The sequence below is a fragment of the Lycorma delicatula genome, chromosome 1, assembly GCF_047948215.1.
Source record: "Lycorma delicatula isolate Av1 chromosome 1, ASM4794821v1, whole genome shotgun sequence".
Taxonomy (NCBI): Eukaryota; Metazoa; Arthropoda; class Insecta; order Hemiptera; family Fulgoridae; genus Lycorma; species Lycorma delicatula.
In genome coordinates, this window is record NC_134455.1 from 392441231 (window position 1) to 392468207 (window position 26977).

The window sequence follows — 26977 nt, forward strand, 5'->3', positions numbered from 1 at the left end:
CGATGGAGCGAACATCCTCGACCAATATTCTTCTTTTACGTCCATGATACTTGAGAATGCCAACAGATATATCCCACAAACATCGGGTAATCCTAGACGTCCTTTCGTTCCATGGTGGAACGATGATTGCAAAAATGCTATTAGGAATCAACGGCAGGCACTACGTAAATTTAATCGTAGGCCTACACCTGAACATCTATATTTATACCGCAGGGCTAGAGCGGTGTGCCGTCGAGTATTCTTGGACGCTAAGAGGAATTCATGGACGAAATACGTGAACACTATCTCACACATTACTTCCACGTCTACTGTATGGAAGAAAATTCGTGCAATTTTCGGATCACCGAAACAATCTATTCTTGGTCTTATTGATGAAGGAGAACTCCTTTCATCATCCTCGGAAGTGGCAAATAGTCTAGCAAAATCTTTCCGCTCGGTGTCTCTCACCTCATCATATAATAACGATTTTCAACGGTACAAGATACAAATAGAAGTATTATCGTTAAACATTGGTGATGGGGTTGGTGAATTAAACACTCCATTCGTATTTAAAGAATTGTTACATGCACTTAAAAATTCACGGGACACTTCCCCTGGACCGGACAACATTCGCCTTTCCATGCTTTCACACCTTCCTAATTCGGCACTGCAACAACTTTTGAATATTTTCAACGGTTTATTCTCCGAACAAGTCTTCTCACCCGGCTGGTCAGAAGCATTTATTATGCCAGTACTAAAACCTGGTAAAGACCAAACGAACCCCTGAAGCTACCGCCCTATTTCATTAACAAGCGTTTTGTGTAAAATAATGGAAAGAATGGTAAACCGCAGACTTACATGGTACTTGGAGAAACATGGCTTTCTATCTCTAGAACAGTGTGGTTTTCGACAAGGACGATCTTCTATTGACCATTTAGTGTCACTAGAAACAGCCATATAAAACGCTTTCCTAAATCGGCAGCACCTCGTCGCTATCTTCTTCGATATAAAAAAGGTGTATGACACAGCCTGGCGACGTGGTATTCTTAACACTCTCAAAGAATGGGGAATCAAGGGCAATATGCTTGCTTTTATCCGGGGATTCTTAAATCACCGAACGGCTCGTGTTCGTGTAGATGATTCGCTCTCAGATAGTGTCATCTTGGAGAGTGGAGTGCCCCAAGGTAGTGTATTAAGTGCCACCTTATTTTCTGTAGCCATAAACGATATTACCAAATGTGTCTCATGCTCTCTATTTGCTGACGATTTTGCTATCTACATTGCAAGCCGTTCAGCACCTACAGCAGAGAGACTACTGCAGAACACTATATCTCACCTTGAAGCTTGGTCCAGGATTACTGGTTTCACATTTTCATCCGAAAAAACAAAATGTGTAGTTTTTTCTCGGCTACGAAACCCTTCTATTCCGCAAATTTTTCTGAACGGGGAGACTATTACTATCTCTACTTACGTCAAGTTTCTAGGTTTATTTTTTGATAGCCGTCTTACTTGGGTCAAACATTTAAAAGAATTGAAAACAAAATGTTCCAAACTTCTGGATATGATGTGAGTCCTTACTAACACCAACTGGGGAGCCGATAGATTATGGTTGTGTCGCCTACTCTTCAGCTCGTCAAACCATGCTTAAAATGCTGGATAGTGTACATCATGCATTCCTTCGGCTTGCCACAGGCGCGTTTAGATCAAGTCCTGTCGCAAGCTTACTTGTAGAATGTGGTGAACCATCACTTTGGGATAGACGAGACCAGCTCTTATTATCTTATTTTGCTCGTCTCAGAGGACAGCCAAATCACCCGGTTCTTGACTCGGTCTTTAGAAATCCTAATCTAGGAAAGTATGATGACCATCCACGTCCTACTGCACTTGTAGGTGTCCGTACCTGGCGTCTGCTGCAGCATATAAATGTTGACACACCGTCATTCTTTCCTATGTATCCTTGCTCATATCCTCCATGGAGAATAAACCTCATAAATTTTAATTTTGACCTGAGTACATACAATAAACAATCAACACCATCTATTGTCTTTCAGCAGATGTTTCAGTGAGTTCTCTCCAAGATGAAACCAGATGCGGTTGTATCCACTGATGGATCGAAACAAAACGATAACGTTGGGTGTGCTTTTGTTGTCAATGAGAGAACTTATATGTTTGGTCTCCCCGGTATTACGAGTGTGTTTACCGCTGAACTATACGCTATAAATAAGGATCTAAACATCATTAACCCTAAATATAGAAAATTTCTTATTTGCAGTGACTCGTGTAGTGCTCTCCATGCCTTAAAAAACTTTTATTCTAAACATCCTATCGTCATTGAAATTTATAACGCAATCGCTGAGTTGAATAATCGCAACACAGAATTAAGTTTTTGCTGGGTCCCTAGCCACGTAGGGATTCCAGGAAATGAATATGCAGATTCCGCTGCCAAAGAAGCATGTAACCAGCCTCCTTTTACCACCCGAGTTGCTACTTCTGATTTCATAAACTATGTAAAACAATTATTAAGAGCAAGGTGGCAATGTGATTGGACGGCTACCGTTGATAATAAACTCCGTCAGATTAAAGATTCTGTGTTACCATGGGACTCCTCATACAGAAAACCCCGGCGTGAGGAAGTAGTTCTCTGTCGATTGCGGATAGGACACACGAGGGTCACACACGAGTACCTGTTTACAAGAGGACAACCACCTCTATGCACACGATGCAACTGCCGCGTGACTGTGCACCACATACTCGTGGACTGCGTATGTTATGCGGCATTACGTTGCAAATTTAAACTACCTAGTAACATCCGTGGTATCTTGCGTGATGATAAGGAGGTTTTAAACCGGATGTTTCTGTTTTTACGTAGTATAGGGTTAATACAAAAAATTTAATTACTATGTATTGTTTTGTAATTGTATGTATTGTCCTATGTATTGTTTTTGTTATCCGAGTAGCGAGCCTTTTACACTCCCTATCGGAATTTTGTTTTTATTGTTTTTTTTTTTGTTTTTTTTGTTTGTTTTTTAAATTCGTCTGTGATATTAGTTATAAGATTTTTGTGATTTTAGTTGTAAGACTTTAAACATAATAGTTTTTAGTTTTATGTTTTATTTATTTTTAATATGATAGTTAACGTAGTTTTAAGTTACATGTTAGTGTTTTTGTTATTCGAGAATAGGCCTTTTACACCCATTCCGGATTTTGTTTTCTGTGATAGTATTTTAAGTTTTAATTTTATGTAACAATTTTAATTACTTTTATTTATTTATTTTCCGGACGATGATAACGTCCAACCGTTTTTCGCCCAAAAAAAAAAAAAAAAAAAAAAAAAAAAAAAAAAAAAAAAAATCACAAAATCACCATCACGCAGGGAAACGGCCCAATGGCTTAAAAAAATTGAGAGCACTTCTAGTTCATTTCGATTAAACTTAAGCTTCTACATCTAAAGCATGGCAGAGGGCTAGCCTAAGTTGTTAAATGCTCCGGATATGTCCAGAAAAATCCATAATACATATTTACTTGGACTAGAGAAAGCTATATCCATCACCTTTAGTACGGCATCCTCAGTGTTCTTGCCTAGTCAGAAACCATACTGGCTGTCCATTTGCAAATGATGAGTGGCCAATTTAACATTAATACGCAAATATTGGACCTTCTCAAAAACCTTGCCAATCACGGGCAAGAGCGTTAGTGGACGGTAAGAAGACCTAACAGTAGGATCTTTCTCGCCATCTTTGAACAACACCACGCTTCCAACACGCCGGAAAGTAGCCAGCGAAGAGCAACCTATTATAGTAGAGGACTAAGGACCACTGGAAGCGCTCGGACGAGGAGCCAAAGTGATACAATCATATCCGGAGGTATTGTGCCGTGTCATGCTACAGATGACCTGCGCACTTCCACCTCAGTGATCTCAGAAGATTGTATGTTGGTCTCGAAAATCCTGACTATCCGCCTGACACGCCAGTAGTATGCAACCTCACCTACCGTAGTGTTATCCTTGAGCAAATCATTCAGAAAAATATTAAAGACTCGGTCCTTATCAATTACCCCACCCTCGCAGGTTGACAAAGCTGACAAGAGGATATCTTTCCTGCGCTTATGTCCAAGGGCTCTATACACAACCCCCCAAAGATCTCTATTACCTTGCTCCTGAAAGGTGGAGCGCCAGGAATTACGCTTGGAGGAAATAATTCTATGAAAGTACCTAGCCCTCGCTTTGCGGTAATCTGCAGTTAGGGCCGCACGCCGATCGGGATCACCCTCTTGTTGCGCAGCAATTTTTAATCGGTTCACAGACAGCTTCATTGCTGTCAAATTCCGAGACCACCAAGGCCGCTGCCACTACCGCAGAAGTAAAATTTTCTGCCAGGACATCTAACAGCAGGCCGTCAAGGTCTTGAGAAAAAATCTTCAGTACGGACTCCAACAAAGAGGAGAATTTCGGTCAGTCCGCCTCCCTGGCGGACTGGCCTCTGAAAGAGGCCAGAGAGGCCAGCTCTTTCAGTAGTCGTTAACGGCGTAGTTCAGGCCATATCAACATCGTTCAGTCTTCTCAGTACTGCCAGCTGATAGCAGTACTCTGAATTTTCATATAAAAAAGATGGAGGCGCCTTCGTTGGTAAAATATTGGGCAAGTAAACAAGTCCCCCGTTCGGATTTCCGGGTGGAGAATGCTATGGAAGGGATCACCTGAAAATTACAAAATAACATTCTAGGAGTCGGAACGTGCAATGTTAGAAGTCTAAAAAAGGTTGGTAGGTTAGAAAATTTAAAGAGGAAAATGAATAGGATAAATGTAGATGTAGTAGGAATTAGCGACGTTCGGTGCAAAGAAGAAAACTACTTTTGGTCATGTGATTTTAAAATAATTAACTCAGCTTCAAGTAGAAAGCAGGCAGGAGTAGGTTTCCTATGAACAAGAAGATAGGGCAAAGAGTAGAGTACTACAAAATGCATAACGATAGAATCATTGTAACAAGGATAAAATCAAAACCTAAACCGACAACGATTGTTAAAGTTTGTATGCATACAACCGTCCACGATGATGAGGTAGAGTGTGAATACGAAGAAATAAGCTAAGCAATTAAACCCATAAAAGGGATGAAAATTTAATAATAGTTGAAGATTGGAATTCAAACATTGGAAAAGGGAAGGAAGGAAATATAGTGGGTAAATACGGGCTGGGCAAGAGGATTGAAAGAGGGGACCTACTTATAGAATTTTGCACGAAGTATAATTTAGTAATTCTCAACACCCAGTTTAAAAATAATAAAAGAAGAATATACACATGGAAAAAACCAGGAGTTATTGAAATATATAAGATAGATTATATCATGGTTAAGCAAAGACTTAGAAATCAACTTGTCAACTCCAAAGCTTACCCTGAAGCAGACATTTCAGAGAATATATTGCAGCTCATGGATGAACGTAGAAAATATAAGAATGCTGGTAATGAAGAACGTAAAAGAACTATCGACAATAAAGAAATACTACAAACAGTAAGTGGAAACTAGGGAAAGAAGAATAGATTAAAGAAAAGTTTTCAGAAGTGGAAAGAGAAATGAACATTGGTAAAATAGACGGAGCATATAGGAAAGTTAAGAAAAGGTTTTGGGTACATAAATGAAAATCTAATAAACAAAGTGATACACCAATTTATAGTACGAAAGGAAAAGTCAATAGGGGGTGGAATATATTGAAGAGTAATACGGAGGAAATGAATTAGAAAATGGTTTATAGAAGAAGAAGAAGTGGAAGTCGAAGGGAATGAAAGGGGAGAAACAATACTGAGATCTGAATTTAAGAGTTCATTAAAAGATTTGAATGGCAGAAAGGCTCCTGGAATAGACGGAATACCTGTAGAATTACTGCGCAGTGCAGGTGAGGAAGTGGTCGATAGATTATACAAACCGGTGAGTAATATTTACGAAGAAGGGGAATTTCCGTCAGACTTCAAAAAAAGTGTAATTGTCATATGTTGTTGTTGTTTATATGGAAGTGAAACTTGGACGATCGGAGTACCTGAAAAGAAAAGATTGGAAACTTTTGAAATGTTGTGCAAGAGAAGAATGTTAAAAATCGAATGGGTGGATAAAATGACAAATAAAGAGGTGTTGCGCAAATAGATGAAGAAAGAAGCATTTGGAAAAATATAGTTAAAAGAAGAGACAGACTTATAGGCCACATATCAAGGCATCCTGGAACAGTAGCTTTAATAATGGAGGGACAGGTAGAAGGAAAACATTGTGCAGGCAGGCAACGTTTGGAATATGTAAAACAAATGTTTAGTGATGTAGGATGTTGAGGGTACTGAAATGATACGACTAGCACTAGATAGTGGATCTTAGATAACTGCATCAAACCGCTAAATAACTGAAGACAAAAAAAACATATAGGCCTGCCTATTAAACCACATTAAATTTAAAACTCTGTGATTACTGTATATTTAATAATATATGTAAAATTTTAGAGCTATTTTTTGTTACTTTACATAAGAAAGTACTTTTCCTTTCATTTATAATTTTGTATTGTATGAAAATTCTCAAAAGAATTCATATTTAGTGATTAGCCTTTGGTGGATATATTAAACCAAAATTAAAGAAAAACACACATCTACAAATAAGAAAACCTTTATACAATCATCGAAAAACATGAAACAAAATGAAGCATTAAACATAAGCAGATTTTTTAACTCGATTAAGGTGAGAAGTCAACTAATCGTTTTCAAAAATACCATCGGCAACATTATAATTAAGAAATTCGTTTTGTTACGTTTTTAATTAATTTTTGTGTAACAATGTCAATAGAGTTTTCTTATTGAATCTTTCTTTTTCTTATTCCTGTATAGTCTCCGGGAATTACCGTTCAGGTAATATTTCAGAGGATGATGTATTTGAGTGTAAATGAAGCGTAGTCATTGACAATCTCACTTTGACCATATCTGAGATGTGTGTGGTTAACTGAAACCCAACCGCCAAAGAACACCGTTATCCACGATTTAGTATTCAAATCCGTATAAAAGTAACTGCCTTTACTAGGACTTGAACGCTGGAACTCTCGAGTTCCAAAGCAACCGATTTGGGAAGACGCGTTCTGCACTAGACCAACCAGGTCGGATTTCCTAACGAATCTGGTTAATGAAATAGACACGGTTTTTTCCATATCTGGAATTTTTTTTTTTTATTACATTTGTTTTTTCTCGTAGAAAAGATTGAGTAATGTCTCTAATGAAGTATTTATTCCTTCATAGGTAAATATATTATCTTACTCTTTTTGAAAGATTCAAAATATTAAAAGGCGAGTTCAACTCTTCAGTTTTTAATCATCGCATACCATTGTTTTGTAAAGCCTTATTTTCGTACAAGAGTAAAATATAGGTTTACTGCTTTATATCTAATCCTTTTGTAAGTATAGCACCAGTGATCGTTTTTTTTAAAATCTGAGTCACAGATTTTAATGCAATAAATATTAAGGTAAAATTTAAGAAAACCAGGGTTTCGATTTGAAAGTTCAAATAGTTTTTGCAAGCAGCAATAAAAGTAATCTGTTATAATGTGTATTTGTAGAGAGCAAGATAGTGATTTGAAGTCTCTGCAACATCTGTAAATACTTAAAGATAGTAAAAGAAGTAAAAATTCGAACACAAGCTTTCTATCATGGCTCCACCTGACATCCCTTCTTAAATCAATTTTATTAATCATTCCATTTGATGACAAAAAATAGTTGATATTTAGAATCAGAAAAAATTCATCCACCGACTATCACTTTTTTCATCAATTCTTTACCCCTACAAAGTTTAGGGAAATTGTTTGATATAAATCAGTCGAAAACATGTACTCTTTTTCGAGAGTGCCAGAATAACAAACAAACATTCACCAGAACTAATTGTCTTTCACCTAGCGTATTATGATACAAACAAATCTTTATTTTGTTTAAGTCATTTCGTGTTTCTCTTAGCCAGTGAAAAGAATAAAAATAATCCTGTTACTTTAAACAGTATATTAATGGATATTATCTAAAAAAATGTGCTATAAGCACATCAAACTCAATTATTGAGTAAATTAATACTTACGTCATATCATTCACTTCAACAGTTTTCTGTAAATTGTACTTTTCTCTGAAACACACACAAACAATTGATGAGTAAATATTTATCTAATTTTACTGTTCGACTTATTTTTATACTGACACACCTTTGTAACGTACTGTTTGTTTTACCTAATAGCAATTTAAAGCGAAATTTGAAAAAAATAAAACTGAAAACGACTTGTTAAAAGCAAGAACCAATAGATTTATTCAATAGAAAGGAAATACAAGTAATGATAAAAGCTATTAAAGGACAGACTATAAAAGGAAATTACTCTATTCTAAGAGAAAAACTTAAATAACACAATCAAATAAGACGGTAGAATGAATTCTATCCCGTTAGTAATTTATATTTTACTCGTAATATTCTGGGAAATTCACGATTTGATAACGTTCTTTATTGATTATTATAATACGAAGGAGAGGTAATTAAGATATATTCTATAAATAGAATAGATATAAACGTTAGATAGGAAATGATAACAAAATTATTTAAATCCACAAAAGAACATTCTTTATCTTTCACTTCTCGGCCTCTGTTGCCGTGCTGTATAACTAGGAACGGAACGCAAGAATGGCGGGAGTTTCAATATTTCTCCCTACAGATCGCAGAGCCTGGACAATGTCCCTTGTTGCTGTATCTTTCTATTATCGGGCGGATTTCATCGGTGATTTAGTGGCGGTTTTAAGTTTTATCAATGGACGGATTTGGTAATTCGCGTTCCTATCCGTATGGACCAGCGTGAAATTTATTTACTGGTTCTGACCGTGAGAGACTAAACTTTTGAGCCTAGTAATCCCAGCGTGATTCCCCTTCAGTCCATCCGCTGAAGTCCTTATGGTACCAGCACCTATTGGCTAGCAGGAGTGCCCCTAACGGAGCCCTAGTTATTTGAAGGGAGAAATAGCCCCCGTTCTCAGGAGGGAGTCGCATATGCTGACTAAATGAAATTGTGGTCTCTTCGTGGGACGGTGTGGGCTGTTGTCTAGCTTTTAATAGTTTAAAACAAAATTTAATTGCGAAAACGGTCACTTTCGCGGCCGGAATTTCTGTGCGGTTTTCATATGTAGGTTACGCGATATAGAGGCTCCTAAGCCTGGTTTAGTCATTTTTTGACTCTGGTACCGCCTCTTCCCGGTGGTTCGTTTAATAAGGCATGAGGCCGTTTTCTTATACCCTGTGGAGTACGGTCCTCTCGGCAAATGTCCCGGAGATGGCCGTGTTTGGACTGGAAACAGTCTGCGTGCCTGCGCCACAGAAAAATTATCGTACAGTAGTAACCTTCATATTAAATACAAACGCTGTGAAATTAGCCGAGTTAGAGTACATAAATACCTTGGTGTTTTGTTTGATGAGAAGTTGCTGTTTAGCAAATACATTAGTCAAGTAGCGGCGGACGTCGTCTCAGTAATGCATAAATGCAGGAGGATTCCTCGGTAGGACTACAGGTTGTCTGGCCGTGAAATGTAAATCGTGTATGAAGAAGGTGTCTTCGTAAGCACGATTTCTTACGCGCGCAAGTTTGGGCGAATAGGTTTGATATGAACAGAGCACTTGTTGAAAATTTAAGGAGTGCTCAGTTTAGAGCCTTAATTTTATAAACAGGTATTTTAAAAAAACTAAAACGGTATTGGGATAAGCTCTCCCAATCGATTTATAGTTCGGGCAGTTATGTGGAAATTGCTAAGAGGACTGGATGTAGAGGTGATTGGGATGCGGTTTCGGGCCGGGCCGAATCTAATTTTCGTTGAGTTGCCCATCTCCCGCCTGTGAAAGAGGCTGCAGAACCTCGCGAATGAAGCATGGCAGCTGGAATGGGACACCACCACTAACGGAACATCCCTGTACAAATTTATACGGGATCTGGGGGATGGTATGCCTCGAGTTCTTTTTTAAGGGCAACAGGTTTCCAGGTGCTCACCAACCATATTAATTTGAACCAATATCTGTTTCGGTTCTGCCTGGCAGCTGATGAGCTGTGCGTCTGTGGGAAGGTTCAGTCAAATGAACACCCGATGTTTGACTGCCCTACTCTTAGGGGGGCCACACCTGGCCAACTTGAAACTTAGAGGTCATGGGAGAAATTGACCATTCGCAAGCGGCGAGTCACTGTGGCGAGAGCCACATTATCTGACCGTGTGGGAGTTCCTTGATGCCGTTGGTTTGTTAAACCGACATCTGTAATTTACGTAAGGGAAAGACTCCTACCGCACTGCTGTGGGAATCTAACCTAAAGATATCCCACCACCAGCCAATTTAGGCTTCTAGCGCTTTAATATGTTGGACAGTTACTTACTGACATTCAGTGATCTAGGCGTTTCATCGAATTGCTGTCTAGGCGACGTAAATTTTAATTTATTTTTGTCACACATATTTTTAGTTGTTATCGGGGTGCACCTACCCATTTTCGTAAATATATGACAAGTGAGCGGTTGGGACACGTAAGCCGGTGGTATATGGTACCGCGCTTAGTCCGCTCTCGCTGTTAGGTAAGCTCTAGGACTTATTTAGGACCCTGGTCGCTAAACTGTTTCGAGCCTCAGTAACCGTTTGTAGCACAGACATTCGGTCTTATGCTTTAGGGCGACCGAATAGGGTGGTGGCGGGAGAAATGCCAAGCAAACCATAAAAACAGAACTCAGACCCGACACTTTCGTAACACATAACTTAATTAATGGGAACAATAAAATTAATTTACAGGTTTGTATTTCGCATAGATTAAAAAAAAAACCAATAAAAAAATAAGTCGAAGTAGATAAATGAAAAAGGAAGACAAAAATAATAGTAATACATATTAATTGATCAGTTAAAAATTTTTTGATCAGTATTTATAGAATGAGACAAAAAAACTGTAAATAACAATCTCTTTTTAGCTAATTCTGATACAAATCGTATATTTAGATTAAAAACATCTAAACCAGTGAAATTTTCAACTGAGAATAACTAACACGATCTAATTCAATCCCTAATTAAGGTTGGAAAGGTATTACTAGTTAGTATTTATTGAAAAGACCGTTAAAGGCCTTAATCACCCATAGATAACTCCACTCATGTACAAAATTTAAGGGAGGGGATAAAAGTTTAATCCAATGATTGAAAATCTTCAGAAAAACGTTTTTCATAAATTTAAAATTCATTAAAACTGTTACATGTTGGATTCTTAATTGTTTTTTATTTTTTCGTTGAACAACATATTTACTCATTCCTGACGCTATCTAAATTATTTTTATATCAGAATAAAATATTTAATTATTCATAGATTGCAAAGAGTGCTCAGTTACCACAGAGCTTTTTAGAGCTAAACCAGAATGAAAATCAACATTTAAAAAAAAATAAGAAGAAACTGCATAGCGTATCTACAAGCTGGTATTCTATTCGTATCAAGAAAAGACGATACTTTAATGTATTTGAAATTTACAAAATATATTACTCGTCAAAGTTTAAAAATTACAAACTAAATGTGCAAATTTTACATGATGAGTAAAATAACTTACGCGCGGTGAGTCAAGGTGGCCAGAGCCGCATTATCGGACCGTGTAAGAGTTTCTTGATGCGGTTGCTTTGTTCAACTGACAAAGAGTGTGAATAAAAGTATTTTGCCTAATGAAGAAGACTCCTACCGCGCTGCTGTAGGAAGCTAACCGAGACATATGGCTGGCAACCAGCCAGATTAAGTGCTGTAATGGCGCACAGTTTCTTGCTGGAAATCAGCGGTCTAGGCGTGGCAGCAAATTGCTGCCTTTGACGAGATAAATTTAATTATTGATGGTCATATATGTTTTAGTAGTTGACGGGATGCGCCTACCCATTTCGGAGATATATGACAAGTGGGTGGTGGGACACGAACGCGATTGGTGTATGGTATCACGCTTATTTCGCTCACGCTTTTAGGTTGGCTCGGTAGGACATTGGTCGCTAAACTGTTTCGAAGCGCAGTAGTCTTTTGTGGTACAGATATTCGGTCTTATGCTTTAGGACGACCGAATGTGTTGGTTCCAATGGAAAATGCAAGAGCAAACAAATCTAGTGAATGAAAACCAACAATAAGACTAGGATCTGTACATACAGACGAAAATATCGGTGCGGTTAGTGATAGTGTTGAATAATATCCGAATGTGTCTATTCGTCGTCGTTCTCAACATCTTGTACTTTGTCCATTAATTACATGAAAATATTACGTAAAGATCTTGATCAACACCCATATAAGATGCAGTATGCATCGGTACAAGAACTGAAGCCGAAAACCATAATTAGCGTTGTTTGTTTGGAGTATGGTGTCTTCTAAATCAATTGGAATCTGATCCACATTTAATCGAAAAATGTTGTTTAGCGATGAAGCTCATTTCTGGTTAAATGGTTATGTCAACAAGCCCAATAACGTATATGGAGTATGGCCTATCCTCGGAAATTTAAGTCTCCATTCATCCTGAAAAATTCACTGTATGGGTTACATGCTGGAGGCATCGTCGGTCATTCTTTCTTTAAAAATGATGTTGCAGCGCATGTTGCAGTCAATGGTGTTCGTTACAGATCAATGATCAGTGATTATCTATTTTCAAATTTGCGTGACATCGACCTGCAACAATTTTGGTTTCAACAGGATGGTGTCACACCTCATAATGCTACCAAAACAATCGATTTATTGAAACAATTTTGCGACAAAATGTTTTCGTGAAATGTTCCAGTGAATTGGCCTCAAAGATCATGTGACCTAACGCCAGTGGATTATTTTCTTTGAGGATATGTGGCGTCTCTGATTTATGCTGATAAACCAGCAAAAATTGACGCTTTGGAAGCAAACATGACTCATGCTATTAACGTAATACTTTCCAAATTACGTGAAAAACTGGTTCAAAATTAGACTTAAAGAATTTTCAAAAATTAAATGTCAGAAAGTTATCATTCGAGGAAAAAAATTGGTTTCAAACTTGCCATTTTATGAGTTTAATTTCAATTCAAATTATTATCACTCTAAAAAAAACACCCATTATAATTAGGTTATAAACCAGTTGGAAGTAATTATGATTTCATAAATTCTGAAAACTTTATGAAACGGTGGGTAAACAAGACCTATTTACATTTATATCCGCGTTCAGTTATCAGCTTGGATTATGCTGTGTATCAAAATATCCAGTAGATTATGAAATTTTTTAATTTAATCGAAATGAAGTAACTATTGAGTATCAAATGCTTTGGTGATTTTATATTACTATAAAATATACAATTAAATTTTTTTTTCTAATAGAATTTATTAAAATCTTTTTTTAATAGAATTTAGAAAGCCATTTCAATTTTGAGAGAATTTTTATAAATCATTCTAGTAATTATTTTTTTATGAAATTCCTATCGCGTTTCTAAAGAAGTTGTTATTATTTTTGTCTTACAAATTAAATTAATGTGTCTTTCTAAAATATAGGATTTCATAAGATAAGCTGTAAATATCGCCTTCAGACTTACGTTGTAATTCTCTTGGTCAGAAGAGTTTTGTTCTTAATTTCTAAAATGATATGTTAAATGTATTATATATATATATATATATATATATATATTTTATTTAAATTTTTTAAAATATGCAAAGTGACTTTTTAATCTCTTGAAGACATTTGAAGAAAATGTTGTCGACCCGGCTCAGTTATTCTGCAGTTTACAAAATAATTAAATAACAGATAAAATAAATTAATTTCAATTTTTCTTATTATCTTAGTGAAAAATTTTATTACGGTTGACGCTACTTACCTCTGTGGAGTCAGAAAAGCTGCTTACGATAAGTAAGAAAGCTTAAATCTTTTAGTAGTATTAAAAATAAAATTTATTTCACGTAAGGGGAATATGAGAACTACTTTGCGGAAATCAGTGCAATATTTTTTCCGACGAGAAAGCGCCTTTTTATGATTCGGCTGCTACATTTAAGAGAAAACTGATCCTTGTAAAATACATTCCCCCATCCATGTATAATGTGAGACTGATAGATTATCTTTTACAGAATCACTGTTATTCCATCGGTAACATAGTTTGTGCTCATATAATTACGACAACGTCTTAGAAATTGTTATTTCTTGAACTTTGTTTATTTGAATAGTTTGTTAAATGTGATATAAAGAGTCGATAAAGGTATATCGAGTCTAAAGAATTTATGGAATAATAATCGAGATAAAATTTTAAGATTCTTTTAAAACTTATACAGTAATTAACATTCACAGGAATAGTAATTCTCTAAATTATATTTGGAAAGATAGTCAAAATGATTTTCAGCACTCTAACCCAAAATAGATTTTCAGAACACTTATTTATACACTTTTTTTTAACCGTTTAGCACGCACGATTTACGCCAATTTTCTCACGGGACATTGATGTCCATGATTATATTTTATGTTCTGCAAAACTATAACAAATCAGAGAAGTAAATGTTATTAAGTAATAGAGTTTTGTTAATATAATTACTTACGAAACTCTGAAGTATTCCCGTTTAATACCGCTATCACTGAAAATTATTGAAAAAAATAAAAAATAAAATAGATGTAAAGTTAGATTTATTTTACCTCTATCAGTAAACTACTGGTAAAAGAGTTCCGCTTTTATTGGAAAGTAAGTAGTCAATAAAAGAGGATAAATTAATTTTGTTTCTTCCAAACAAAATAAACAAAAGAAACAAAATAAATTTTGTTTCTTCCTTTGCTACAAAACACAGGTAAGAGAAATATTATAAAGAAAGATTTTCTGGTACTTTCAGTATTGAAATGAAGAAATCTTAAACACATGTCATTTGAAATCAAATTGTTTATTTAAAATCATTTCTTCATATGCCTGGTAATGATACTGTACTTTATTAGCCATCACAAATTCTAGATTCATAAAATATTTCATGAGAACTTTAATGATGAGTAAATTAAGGCGGCTGTAAAAATTACTTAAAATATATGACGTAAATTTATATTTAAAAAAAAAGTTACATTACGTTCATTTCTGTTTGGGAAAAATTTTAATTGTATTAAGTAAAAATTAAATTGTTTATTTTAATTTATTTTTATTTTTTCTGGTCAAGACTGAAAAAAACACATTTGCTAATTTATTATATAATTTTCAACATAAACATAATTGAATATTAAGAATAAAACTTGGTTTATATTTTAGTGGTCACTTTACTACTTAAAAATAATGTTTTCTGGTAATATTTTGTGAAAAATTTCGACAAAATAATTATTACTTTTTACAGCTTCTTAAGTTATAGCAACCATTTCTCAAATATAGTGAGGATAACCCGACTTACGCGTTAAATTACTTGAACGGATTGATTTGATTCAAGATAGTTCGTTACATTTGTGTGCCTTCTTGTTTTATTACGATTCTTACTCATAATCTGAACAACTGTTTTGTTGCTGTTGTTCGTTTCTTGAACGAACCAAATATGAACTTAGTAGAATGCATAGTTTTTTTTAATATCATGTTGAAAGTAAGAGGGTAAATCAATTAATATCCGCAATATAGTTATATTTTTGTTTATGTTGCGTAGATGAGGCATGCGCGGTTTAATTGTTATGTCTGTGCAGGTTTGATGCTGCTAGGCTAGTTCCATTATCGCTACACTGCCGTTAACCATGGCTTTTCCGCTTTCTGTTTGCACCAAAGAAGAGCAACGTTCAGTGATCCGTTTTCTGTGGTCGGAAGGTGTATCGAGGACCGAAATTCATAGAAGACTTTCGGTACAGTACGGGAACAGTGTTTTGCCGCAACGGAGTTGCGAATCTACGAATGGATTGAAAAATTAAAAAATGGTGCACGTGTCATGGTTTTCTTAGACAGACGAGTAACTAACTATCGATGATGTGGCCCATCGTCTGTAAATTAGTCACGGTTCTGCCTACGAAATCATCCACAACAGACTTGGGTTTCATAAAGTCTGTACAAGATGGGTCCCAAAACAACTCAACAGTTGCATAAACAAACGCGCATGGACATTTACCAAAAATATTTGGATCGCTATGGTAACGAACGGTACATCTTCTTAGAATCATCAATGGTAACGAAACACGGATCCATCATTACGAGCCGGAGAGCAATGGCTGAGTATGGGATGGAAACATCTAAATTCGCCCTGCAAAAAAATGTTCAAGACCCAACGATTCGCAGGAAAATTTATGCTTACGGTCTTTTGGACTCACTAGGCCCTGTACTGGAACATTATGAGGAAAGTGAGACTGGAATAAACAAGTGAGTTACAGTGAGATGCTTACTGCCAAGCTGAAGCCTGCAATTGGAAGCAAACGCTGGGGACTGCTGTCGAAAAGTGTTGTGTTGTTGCATGACAATGCCCGTCCACATACTGGTATCCACACTGCTGAAACGCTCCAGAAACTCAACTTTGAAGTATTGGCTCGTCCTCTGTATAATCCTGATCTTGCCCCTTCTGACTACCACTTGGTTGATCCACTCAAAGAGGCATTAAAGGGCCGTCGATTTACCTCGGACGAAATAGTGAAAGAAGCGGTTCATTTCTGGCTAGCAACTCAACCGAAAAACTTCATTTATGAGGGCATCAGTAAGATTGTGCAACGATGGACCAAGTGCTTTAAAATGCAAGGGCACTATGTTGAAAAATTATGTACATGAAAGTTTCCTATTTGTATTGCAATAAAATTTATAACTACATTGCGGATAATAATTGACTTACCCTCGTATTAAACAAATAAGACTTGGATGGTGTGATTGTAACAGTATTCTTAAGGTGCCTGTCAATCACGAATTACTGTTTATATGAAATAAATCTTGACTAGTTAAATCTTTGACTGATTTAACTCATCTGATAAGGCAATTTAAAACAGTAAACTAAGAAAATTAACATATTGTACCGTTAGCAGTTATACAAAATTTCAAATCGATTGAAACAAAAGTTTTAATGTTACAAATGGTGATTTGAGGTAACTGCTAAATTGTATAAAAATTATGTTTGAAATCATATTAAAAGCGCCTTTTCCAAGCCTTCCGGCAAATATATATCCCCATTGTCATTTGAAATTTTATAAGTACTTTAATTCCCCATGAAAAAACGATGATTTTATATCAGCTGTAGTGGACAATTGAATCTACAATTTACTACAAATTTGCCAGTTATAGTGTAACTTAAAATCATGGGATTATTCTTCTTCGACGATGATGTGAATAAAAATGAGTAATATAGATATTTTTTTCTAATTTAATTTATTTCGTAGCTTTTTTTTAAGTTACAAAATTAAAATTTGATTAAAATCGCTTCCGAAGTGTTTTATTTGTATAAGGATTTGCGTTAAGAGAATTGTAGTTCTTTTAAATTTCAATGTAAATTGTGTATCGAACAACGAGGGAATAATCTGTTTTTCCATTCTTTCATGGTTTTAGCATTTGCAAAAATTATTTCAAGTCATAATTTATCAAATTTAAAATTCGAGCTAGAAATCATTATACATAATTGTAAACGTATTATATTTTTTAAATTGAAATTTTAATTGTTATTGAAGAGACTTCAATCTTCATACTATAAATAGCTTTCAAGGTAGATAATTCAAGCCGGTTCTTAAATAGTTCAAGGTCACGTGTCAGGTGTGACATCATCGATTGGTGTGGTAGGGAACATTGAGCCGGAGTATCTGCGTAGATCTAAATATTTTATCTTATGTGGTTCTGACGTTAGCACAGTTGAAAGCCATGTGACGTCAGAGCAGTTGTCGTTGACTGCAGCATATCTAAATCGGATGTCTTATGTAGGTCCGATGATAGCACATCTCATGGTCATGTGATGTCAAAGTTGTGTGAGTTCTAAGTATCGTATCTTTTGCAGGTCCGTAGACGGCATAAAATTTACCGATCTAAATCTCATATTTTATTAGGTTTGGTGTCGCATGAGATTGGTTTGAAATTCGAGACATTAGTGTTGGCGGTTGATATGTGAACTAGATGAAGAAGGAAGTGCTGCGAGGGTTAGAGCTTGATTAAGTAGACACTACTGCTGGCGGTGGGTTAGAGCGGAACTAAGTAGACACTACTTAGTAGACACTCCCTACGGATGGGACATCCGCTCAAAGCAGCAGCAGCATGACAAAACCGGCGACAGTCAAAAAAGTTGAATTAAAAGGGAAGAAGAGACTCCGGCAAGGATCTTCCGAGGAGGAAGAAGAGTCATCCGACACAGTGACCAGTCTAACATATCAATTGGGTCTGATACTGGAATCGTTGAAACAATATATAGGCCCAGGTTTCAATAAATATATTGCGACCCATGAACAAGACCTAAGGCGAGTATACGAGGGACTGAACACGCTTTCTGAGTTGTCCTCTCCAGACAATAAGACTTCCCAAGCTACCCAAACGGATCCTATTGCGGGTGAAGATTACATGGAATACATTTTGACCAGCGATTTGAATGATGAAGAACTTATTGAGCTTCTCCCAAAAAGGTGGCCTAACTCACTTAGGGGCAAAGTGAAGTTGGTTACGGACCTTCCATCTGAAGTCAAAGACACTTGCACTCTTAGAGATTTAAAGAGAGTAGGTGAGCAGGATATGGGTAATAAGATCGCAGCTGGTGACATCATAAAAGACAAAATAACTCTAATAGGAGATCAAACTGTTGAAGAAAAGAAAAATAAATTTAGGATACATTATGTCTCGGGAGCCCCTGAAAGGGATACCCTTTCTTGTTTATTGAAGGCATTCAAAAAGATAGCTGTACAGTCACGAAATGCAGCCTACATTCTGCCTTTGGGCAGTATGGGAAATTTCGCCAAGAAGATCATATCCTATATCTTCAGAACAAGGGAAGCACCTGTATATGTGTTAACTCTTCAAGAGGATGGTGGGACCAGGCACATTGGTAATAATCAAATCCCGATAAAGAAGGCTACTCACCGGCGGAGCAAAGCCAAACAGTGAATGGCAAAGCAGAAGGTAAAACGTACGCGGAGCTCCTCCGATCCATGAAGGGCGCCGTCACAAGCGAGGAGGCAAATAATGTTATCTCATTTCGAAAGGGGCGCAACGCGGATCTCCATGTCAGCATACAAGGAGCTGAGAAAGCGGAACAATTTACATCTATCCTGAGGGGCAAGGCTGCCGAACCTCACGTTGATATAAAGAGCAGAGCTGGAAGGAGAACTGTTGTACACATCCGAGATGTCGAACACGACACAACAGAGCAAGAGGTCATGGCCGCCATTATAAATCGTGTGGGCTCTAGCGAGGATGTCAAGATAACATCCATGAGAAAGGGCTTCGGAGGGACACAAAACGTCACGGTCATGACCTCTTACAGAGCGCCATGCAAACTGGTCGAGAATAAGAATCGGATGGATTAGCTGCCGAGCATACAACCGGGAAGATGAAGATAGGTGCTACCGTTGTTGGGGCACAGGACATAGGAGGCACGAATGCAAGGACCCAGATAGGCTCGACCTGTGTTTCAACTGCGGCAGCGGAGGTCACAAGATAGCAGATTGCCTGGAACCTAAGCAATGCCTCGATTGTAAGAGCGGTGAACACAGGACTGGAGCATGGCAATGTAAGAAAAAATCGCATGATTAGGAACATGTTAGCGAATGTCAATAGGAGTATTCTCGCTCACAACTTAATCAGTCGTATTGTTGCAGACAAGAACGTAGACCTCCTTGTGGTCACCGAGCCCAATAAATATGAAGCTGCCAAACTTGGATAGACTGTTGATATGTCGGGAGATGTTGCCATTATGGACGTAAGTCATAGTATACAATGGAGTTTAGAGGTAGGGGCGTGGTGGCTGTTGAGACTGAAACAGCTCTATTCGTGGGCCATCTTCATCAACACTTTACAAAGTGTGATTATCAATTCAACCAAGAGGATCGTAATGTTGGGTGATTTTAACAGCAAGATGATGGCGGCTGGCAGTCAATACATCAACAGGAGGGGACAGATCCTTGGTGATCTCCTGGAAACTGCCGGCTTCATCTGCATTAATGACGACACGCCCAAGAGAGTACGTAGCGAGAGGTCATCGGTCGGTGCTTGACCTCACCATCCTGGACTGTAGGTGGAGGAAGAATCAGTACCAGTGGATGGTTCTCTCAGAAGATATAGCGAGCGACCACCGCGCCTCTATCTTGGACCTGAAAGACGTGGATTTCAGGCGAGAAGTGCACTCTCCCCATCAACATTCTCATCAGAACAAATAGAACATATGGTAACTAGACCAGTATCAATCAGCACGAACCTATTTTATAGGCTACACTTTACCGGTAAAAGGTGCGTACTTCACAACTGTTTCGAAGACCAATACAGAGTAAGCTGTAGTATTTTAGTATTCGCAAGTACAGAACCATGATGACACAACTTCACCAACATTTGCTAGTCGTAGTTTTTCACTTCTTATTAACGGACTTATTAGCCAAAGCTACTTGTAATTACAAGTTGTGAAGCCTTGTTATTTAACAAAATTGGAAACTATCACAAACATTGGGTCTGATTTCAAAACCTACGAGGAAGATCTTCCCAGTCATTTTCTTCCATATGTCGTTCTCCTCGTTAATTTTTCTCTAATCGATTTTGCTTTTTCGTTATTGATAACATGTGCTGTGATGGCTTCCGATACGTGTAACTTATTTCATTCATGTATTCATGTATACTGATTCTATTTTCCATGTATGTTGAGAGCAGCTTGCAAGAAATCTTGCGTAAAGAAAGTTTTGCTTAAACGATTGATGTTTTCCACTTCGTGTAACCTCATATTTAATTCTAACTGTATATCTCTTAAACGATTAATAGTTTGGTTTTTGTTAGCTGGCATTTCTCCCACCACCACCCCATTCGGTCGCCCTAGAGCATAGACCAAATGTTCCGTGCCAAAAAACGGCTACTGTGCCTCTAAAAATTGTATAGCGACCTCGATCCTATCTGCTCCTAATGAGCTACCTAACATGCGTGAGCGAATTAAGCAGGGTGCCGTACAGCACCCGCTTAAGTGTCCCAGTCACTCACTTGTCAACAATAAAACTAAATCGGGGATGCGCACCCCTTGTTACAATTAAAACTATCGAAGTTCTTATATCTAAAAGGCAGCAATTTAGGCTGCCACGGCTCGGTCGCTGTATGCCAGCTATTACCTGTCCACCATTTAACAGCGCTTGGAGTTAGTTTGGCTGGTGGCCAGCCATTATCTCAAGGAAGGATTACTACAACAGAGGTTAGGAGTCATTATTACATTACACAACCCTTAAAATTAACGATAACGGTTGAACATAGCAACCTCATCGAGGAACTACATCATCAGCGGTAGTCCTTTTTATCGAATGGAATTCGATAAAGCGAATGATAAATTCGATAAGCGAATGGAATTTAGAAAACCAATCTATCATAGTCATAATGTAACAATACCCTTTGGTTATTTTAGAATAAGGAATCATTAGGACTAATGTGGCTTGGTAGAAGTCGTTGAGAACCTTCAGTTCTACAGTATGAGTCGGCTAATTGCGTTCAGCCAGTCGATGTAACCTTTCGGCTATTTCACGTTTTACGTCATCCACAATTTCTAAAAAATAAAAATAACTAGCCTTTTAGCCAAGGACTTTGGCAAAACTTTAATATTTTTACGCATCTTTGTCTCAAGCAAGCCATTTCTGATCGCCTTGAGCAACCTAATAGCAAAAGTATGACTCAGAAATAGTGTCGTCAGTACATTATACGTCCTAACCCCGAAGGCGAAGACACCCACCATGTGACGAATCTAAACGCCCCACCGTCCCGTTTTGAATCAAGCTCTGAGAGGTTTTGCCAGAAGTCATCTTTAAAAGGCTCAACATATTCTATCTTGCCTGTCAAGATGCTATCAATGCAAAGGCCTCACAAAACCGGGCGTCTTTTCGTTTGTCTCCAGAAAAGGCAGCACATTGTCTAAGTTGTGAGATGGGAAGAATATTCAACGTCAATCTCTACAATTTAACCGATCACATCGTCGTCTGCATGCGTCATTAGACTATCGAATTCGCGGTGGTGTTGTCGTTCGCCTACCCATTGGAACTGTGAATGAGATGACGAGATATGCTCCAGCCACACAAATTATTGGCATTAGCATAGGCCATCATAGCGGGTTTTGTTTTATGGACTGTTTTCCTCAGCGTGTTTCGTTACACGTGTCATTATGTCGCCTCTTATATCTGACTCGATGAACATGTACATGTTTGGATCTGTGAACAGATCTAACTGAACTTGCGTTTTATATATTATGGTGTCTAAATCCAGCTGTAGAGCCAATACGTAATGAGCTGCATCTAGATTGTATGTGTATGATCATAGCGATCCAATATGTTCGAATGTGTCCACCAGTAACAGAACGTCACATTTCAGATATCCATTACTGTATTCACCGAACGTGTAGCAGACGAAGTAATTCCATACATTTTGTGCATGTTTGCACTCGTCTTCATTTACGTTCGAGCTGGTTGACGCGCTGTAGAACTGTTCTTTAGAAAGTAAGGTCATTGCTTCGAGCTTCGACCAGGAATCGGTATAGTCGTAAAGATATAAATCTTTTCTTATAACTATTGGTATGTCTTGTTCTGTGAAGTGCTTTCAAATATGTTGGAATGCGTATTTCGGTAAGTTGGATACCAGTTTGTCTAAGCTGGCCATCATAAACAGAAATATGTTCTCATAATTTACTGATATGTTTTCGCATATGTTTTAATAAGGAAATGAGACAGTATTGAGGACGATGTAGCCTTTTAGGGAAGGCGTCTGATAAAACTGTAATTCGTATTGACGTGTGGATTTCATTTTTGGTATCGTCCAAGCAGGCACTGTAATTGTCGAAGGAGATATTACTGTACGCCAAGTTTTTCTTTTCTCTTATCGCTTTTTTGGTTAGCTTAACGTAAGCGGTGCGGAAAGTGTAAAACATAGCTCTCTGTTCAATATAATCCATAATCACAATACCGTTTGTCTCATCTTTAAATTTTACAAGTAATTTTTGTTCGTAGATTTATAGTTTAGATGGACTTTTGCAAAATCTGACTTATCAAAGTGGCAGATCAAATCTGGATCTCTCATGACCTCGTAAATGTCGTTAGTTTGGATCTCGTAGATGGAGATATTGGTATCCATAAATAGTAGTTGTATTTTTGGACCATATTTCCCTTCATCACCGAGTAGTGAATATTTTACTTACGTCTAAGACCGACGTAGATTTGATTATCGAGATAGACAGTATCTTACCATATTCCTACAACAAGTTTTCTTTATTTATATCTCGGTCTTTGAATGCAGGCTTGGCGATGGATTTATCAGCTGTTTCCGATCAGTTGCTAGTTTGAGACTGATTCAACTTCGAACGTTTTCCACGTATTTGCCGAACACAAAGTGATTTATTAGCTTTTAAAAGTCATTCTCGAAATCATTCCTTACTTATGTCTTAAAGCGGTATTGAAATCGATGTAGCCTTTCAGCCAAGGACTTTGGTGAAACTGTAACATTTTACGCAACTTTGTCCCGAAAAAGCCATTTCTGATGGCCTTAGAACAACATAATGGCAAAAGTAATGCTATTTCAGAAATAGTGTCGTCAGTGTATTGTACATCCTAATCCCGAAGGGAAAGACACCCGCCATGGGACGAATATAAACGCCACACCAACCCCTCCTTATCAAGCTCTGAGAGGCTTTACTAGAAGCCATTTTCAAAGGCATCAATACATATTCCATCTTGCCTCACTCAGGATGCCACCAATGCGAAGGACACACAAAACCAGATGGCTTTCCGTTTGTCGGCAGAAAAGGTAGCTCGTTGTCAAAATCGTGAGATGAAAAGAATAATCAACGTCCATTTATACAATATAACCGATCTCATCGTCGTTTGCATTCATCATTAGAAAGTCACATACGCGTTAGTTTTGTTCATCTACCCATTCGAATTGTGAATGAGGATCTGACGAGATTATTGTAGCCGTAGAAATTATTGGCATCTACATAGGCTATCTTAGCTGTTTTTGTGGTATGGGTTATCAGCCTCATCATGCTTCTTTACACAAGTCGTTATACCACCTCTTATGTCTGACTGTCTGACTGGATGAACATATACACGTGTTTGTAGGTGAACAGCTGTAACTGAACTTGCGTTATACACAGTATAGCGTCTAAAGCCACCCCTGGAGCCAATACGTAATGTGCTTCATCTAGATTGTATGTGTTTAAGCATAGCGTTTCAAAGTTTTAATATATGTCCACCAGTAACAGGACGTCACGTCTCAAATAGCCATAACTGTGTTTACCAAACCTGTTTCAGACGAAGTAATTCCATACATTTTGTGCATGTTTATAATCGTCTTCATCTTTGTTAGAGTTGGTTATTCCAATGTACAAATGTTCCTTAGAAGGTAAAGCCATTTCTTCAAGCTTCGAACTGGAGTCGGTGTAGTCGTAAGGATATTTTCTTGTAACTAGTGGCAATTCTTGTTCCCTGATATACTTCCAGATATGCTGGAATGCGTATTCCGGTAAGTCGGATGCCAGTTTTTCAAATCTGGCCATCATAAACTGGAATCTGTCTAAATTCTTTACCGGTATATTTTCGCAGATGATCTTAGTAAACGTAATGAATTTTCCAGTCGTTTTCGGTATCAAAATGAATATCATTTTGCCGTCATATTCCAGTTCTTTTTTGATGAAGTGAGAATTGCAGCCTAATACATTTTTGGACGAAGGCAGTGATACTGATTTACTTGGTTCTGCGCAGGTTGCAACTGTTATAAAAGCTAACCTGAACCAGCCGGTAAACCTGCAATGTTCTTGAATCTTGTTGACGACATGAACGGGAAACAAGTTTTGGTAATTCTTAAACGATAATGTAGACGGTGTACCAAATTTCCTATGTTGTGGCATTTTAAAATTAGCCGGTTTGTTCATCAAACAGCATCAAAGGTAAACCTGCATTTTCCTGTCACAATCGACGACTTACCGGAAGGAGGTGAAGCATCATTTGCATTATTTCTATTTTATGATAAATTTTCGTCAGCTGTGATCGAACTACACGGGATAGATTTGATATATAGCTATAGTGACTGCTCTTTTCTACGTTAATGTACAGCAAATCATAATGAACAGATTCTTCCTCATCGCACACTTTTATAGCTTTTATTTCATTGTATTTCTTTAGTACATATACGTTTATCGAAAACTTATTAGCTTTCTCGAACCTAGCTGTCTATTATTTGAGTTGAATATTTTTTCATGGAAGTCATATTTATCGTCCAAAAAATAGTATCGTTCAATTAACTGAGGATTCGGTCCGGTCACATGTATCGATAATATAGTTTTGAAGCAGTACTTCATTTTGACATTAATCACAGCTTTCTTTTCTTTAATTTCTTTAGGGAGGTATACCTGTGTTGAATCCCTTAAGGGGAAGTATTTGTTTATGGGACTACCAGACTGTCTATGCTCAGCAAAGACCACCCGCTTTCTTTAATTATAAATTCCTTCTCTTCGTTTATTATTTTATTGAAAAGCCTTAATTAGTGCTTTGACAATATCGGCTTTGTTGATAACTAGTATCAATTCTGTTTTAAAGTTTGTATCTTATGTTTTGTGTTCTTTGTTACTGTCTACCATTTTTCTTCGTCTTTCATGTACACATTCTAGGAATAGATTGAATTTTATGGTTTTTGTTTTACATTCTCTAAGCGACTCGGTAAGTAGATTTACAACATTCTGTTTAAGGCTGAGTAGGAATCTGTGTATATCTTCTTCGCGTTCTTAATATAGTTTGCTTTCTTCTTTTATCTTTTTATTAATATGGTAGTATGTAACCAGGTCGTTATTGAATGAGCATTCTATTATGTTGACTAATGACGGTTTACACAGTTCTAACCTAGAACTTTTTGTTTTTGATTCCCGAGGTGGACCGTTGTCAAGGATTGATCTTACCTTGTCTTTGGTCCGGTAACCGCACCCTTTTACAGTTTATGTTTATACGGATCAACAAGTTGTCGACGCTATCAGATATCGACTGTTATCCACCTTGGTAGCAATAAGAAATGTTTTTTCGATCCCCCTTCTATTTCACCTACATAATTTACTCGATAATCACACGATGCAGATTTCTTTATCATCTTATTCCAAAGTACCTTCGTTTTCTGTACTAAATTTTGTATTCCAGAAAAAACTGTAGGTAATCGAACCTGTCTTTTAATTATATTTTTAAGCAAACTTTCTATATCTTCCCCAATGTTGATGAGGAATGCGATTTCTTTTGCATTATTATCGGAAAGTTTTTTGTATTGAAATAATTTCAGGTTACATTTATGAGCGTCTATAGCCCAGAGACTGAATACAATTGAATCACAAGATCTACACCTCGGAGATCACATAAATCTTCTCAGAACTATATAAGATGCAGGATTTAGATCTATGCAGATACACCGAATCGAGGTCCCCCACCACACTACCCGATGACATCATACCCCAGACGTCCGGTTCGATCGCGACAACCAATGACCTTGAAGTGTTTCAGAACCGGCTCGTTTTAACTACTGCTGAAAAGGTAAAGTAATTTTTCTTTATTAATAGCTTTTAATTTTAAGAAAAATATATGAAAAAAGGACATTTCTTAATGATTGCATAGTTTTTCAAAACAAATTAGATTTCAAAACTTTTACCACATTAATGAACCAATATTAAGGATTTATATTTTTTGAGTATAATTAAAACACACATAAATAAATTTTTTACCATTTATAAGTAAGAGAAACATATGTACAGTCCATTCTGAAACAATGAAAAATTAAATATTACATTGAAAGGGATCCAGTGGAATAAATTAAATAAAATATATAAAAATTAAATTAAGTAAGTGTATAAATAAATAAAATACGTACTTATAAATAAAATAATTGTTTCAGAAGTTTTTAAATTTATTTTAT

General features: G+C 37.0%; 1 protein-coding gene across 2 annotated transcripts in view; it reads right to left on the reverse strand.

The window, feature by feature from the left end:
• Positions 1–26977, reverse strand: part of LOC142317362 (uncharacterized) — a 116837-nt gene that overhangs the window by 15759 nt on the left and 74101 nt on the right. For both annotated transcript variants that reach the window (XM_075353860.1, XM_075353859.1), the window contains 3 exons: positions 26787–26822; positions 14517–14552; positions 8057–8101 (listed from right to left, as the gene is read on the reverse strand). In XM_075353860.1, coding sequence (XP_075209975.1) covers positions 8057–8101; positions 14517–14552; positions 26787–26822 — 117 coding nt within the window. The remainder of the gene's footprint in view (positions 1–8056; positions 8102–14516; positions 14553–26786; positions 26823–26977) is intronic.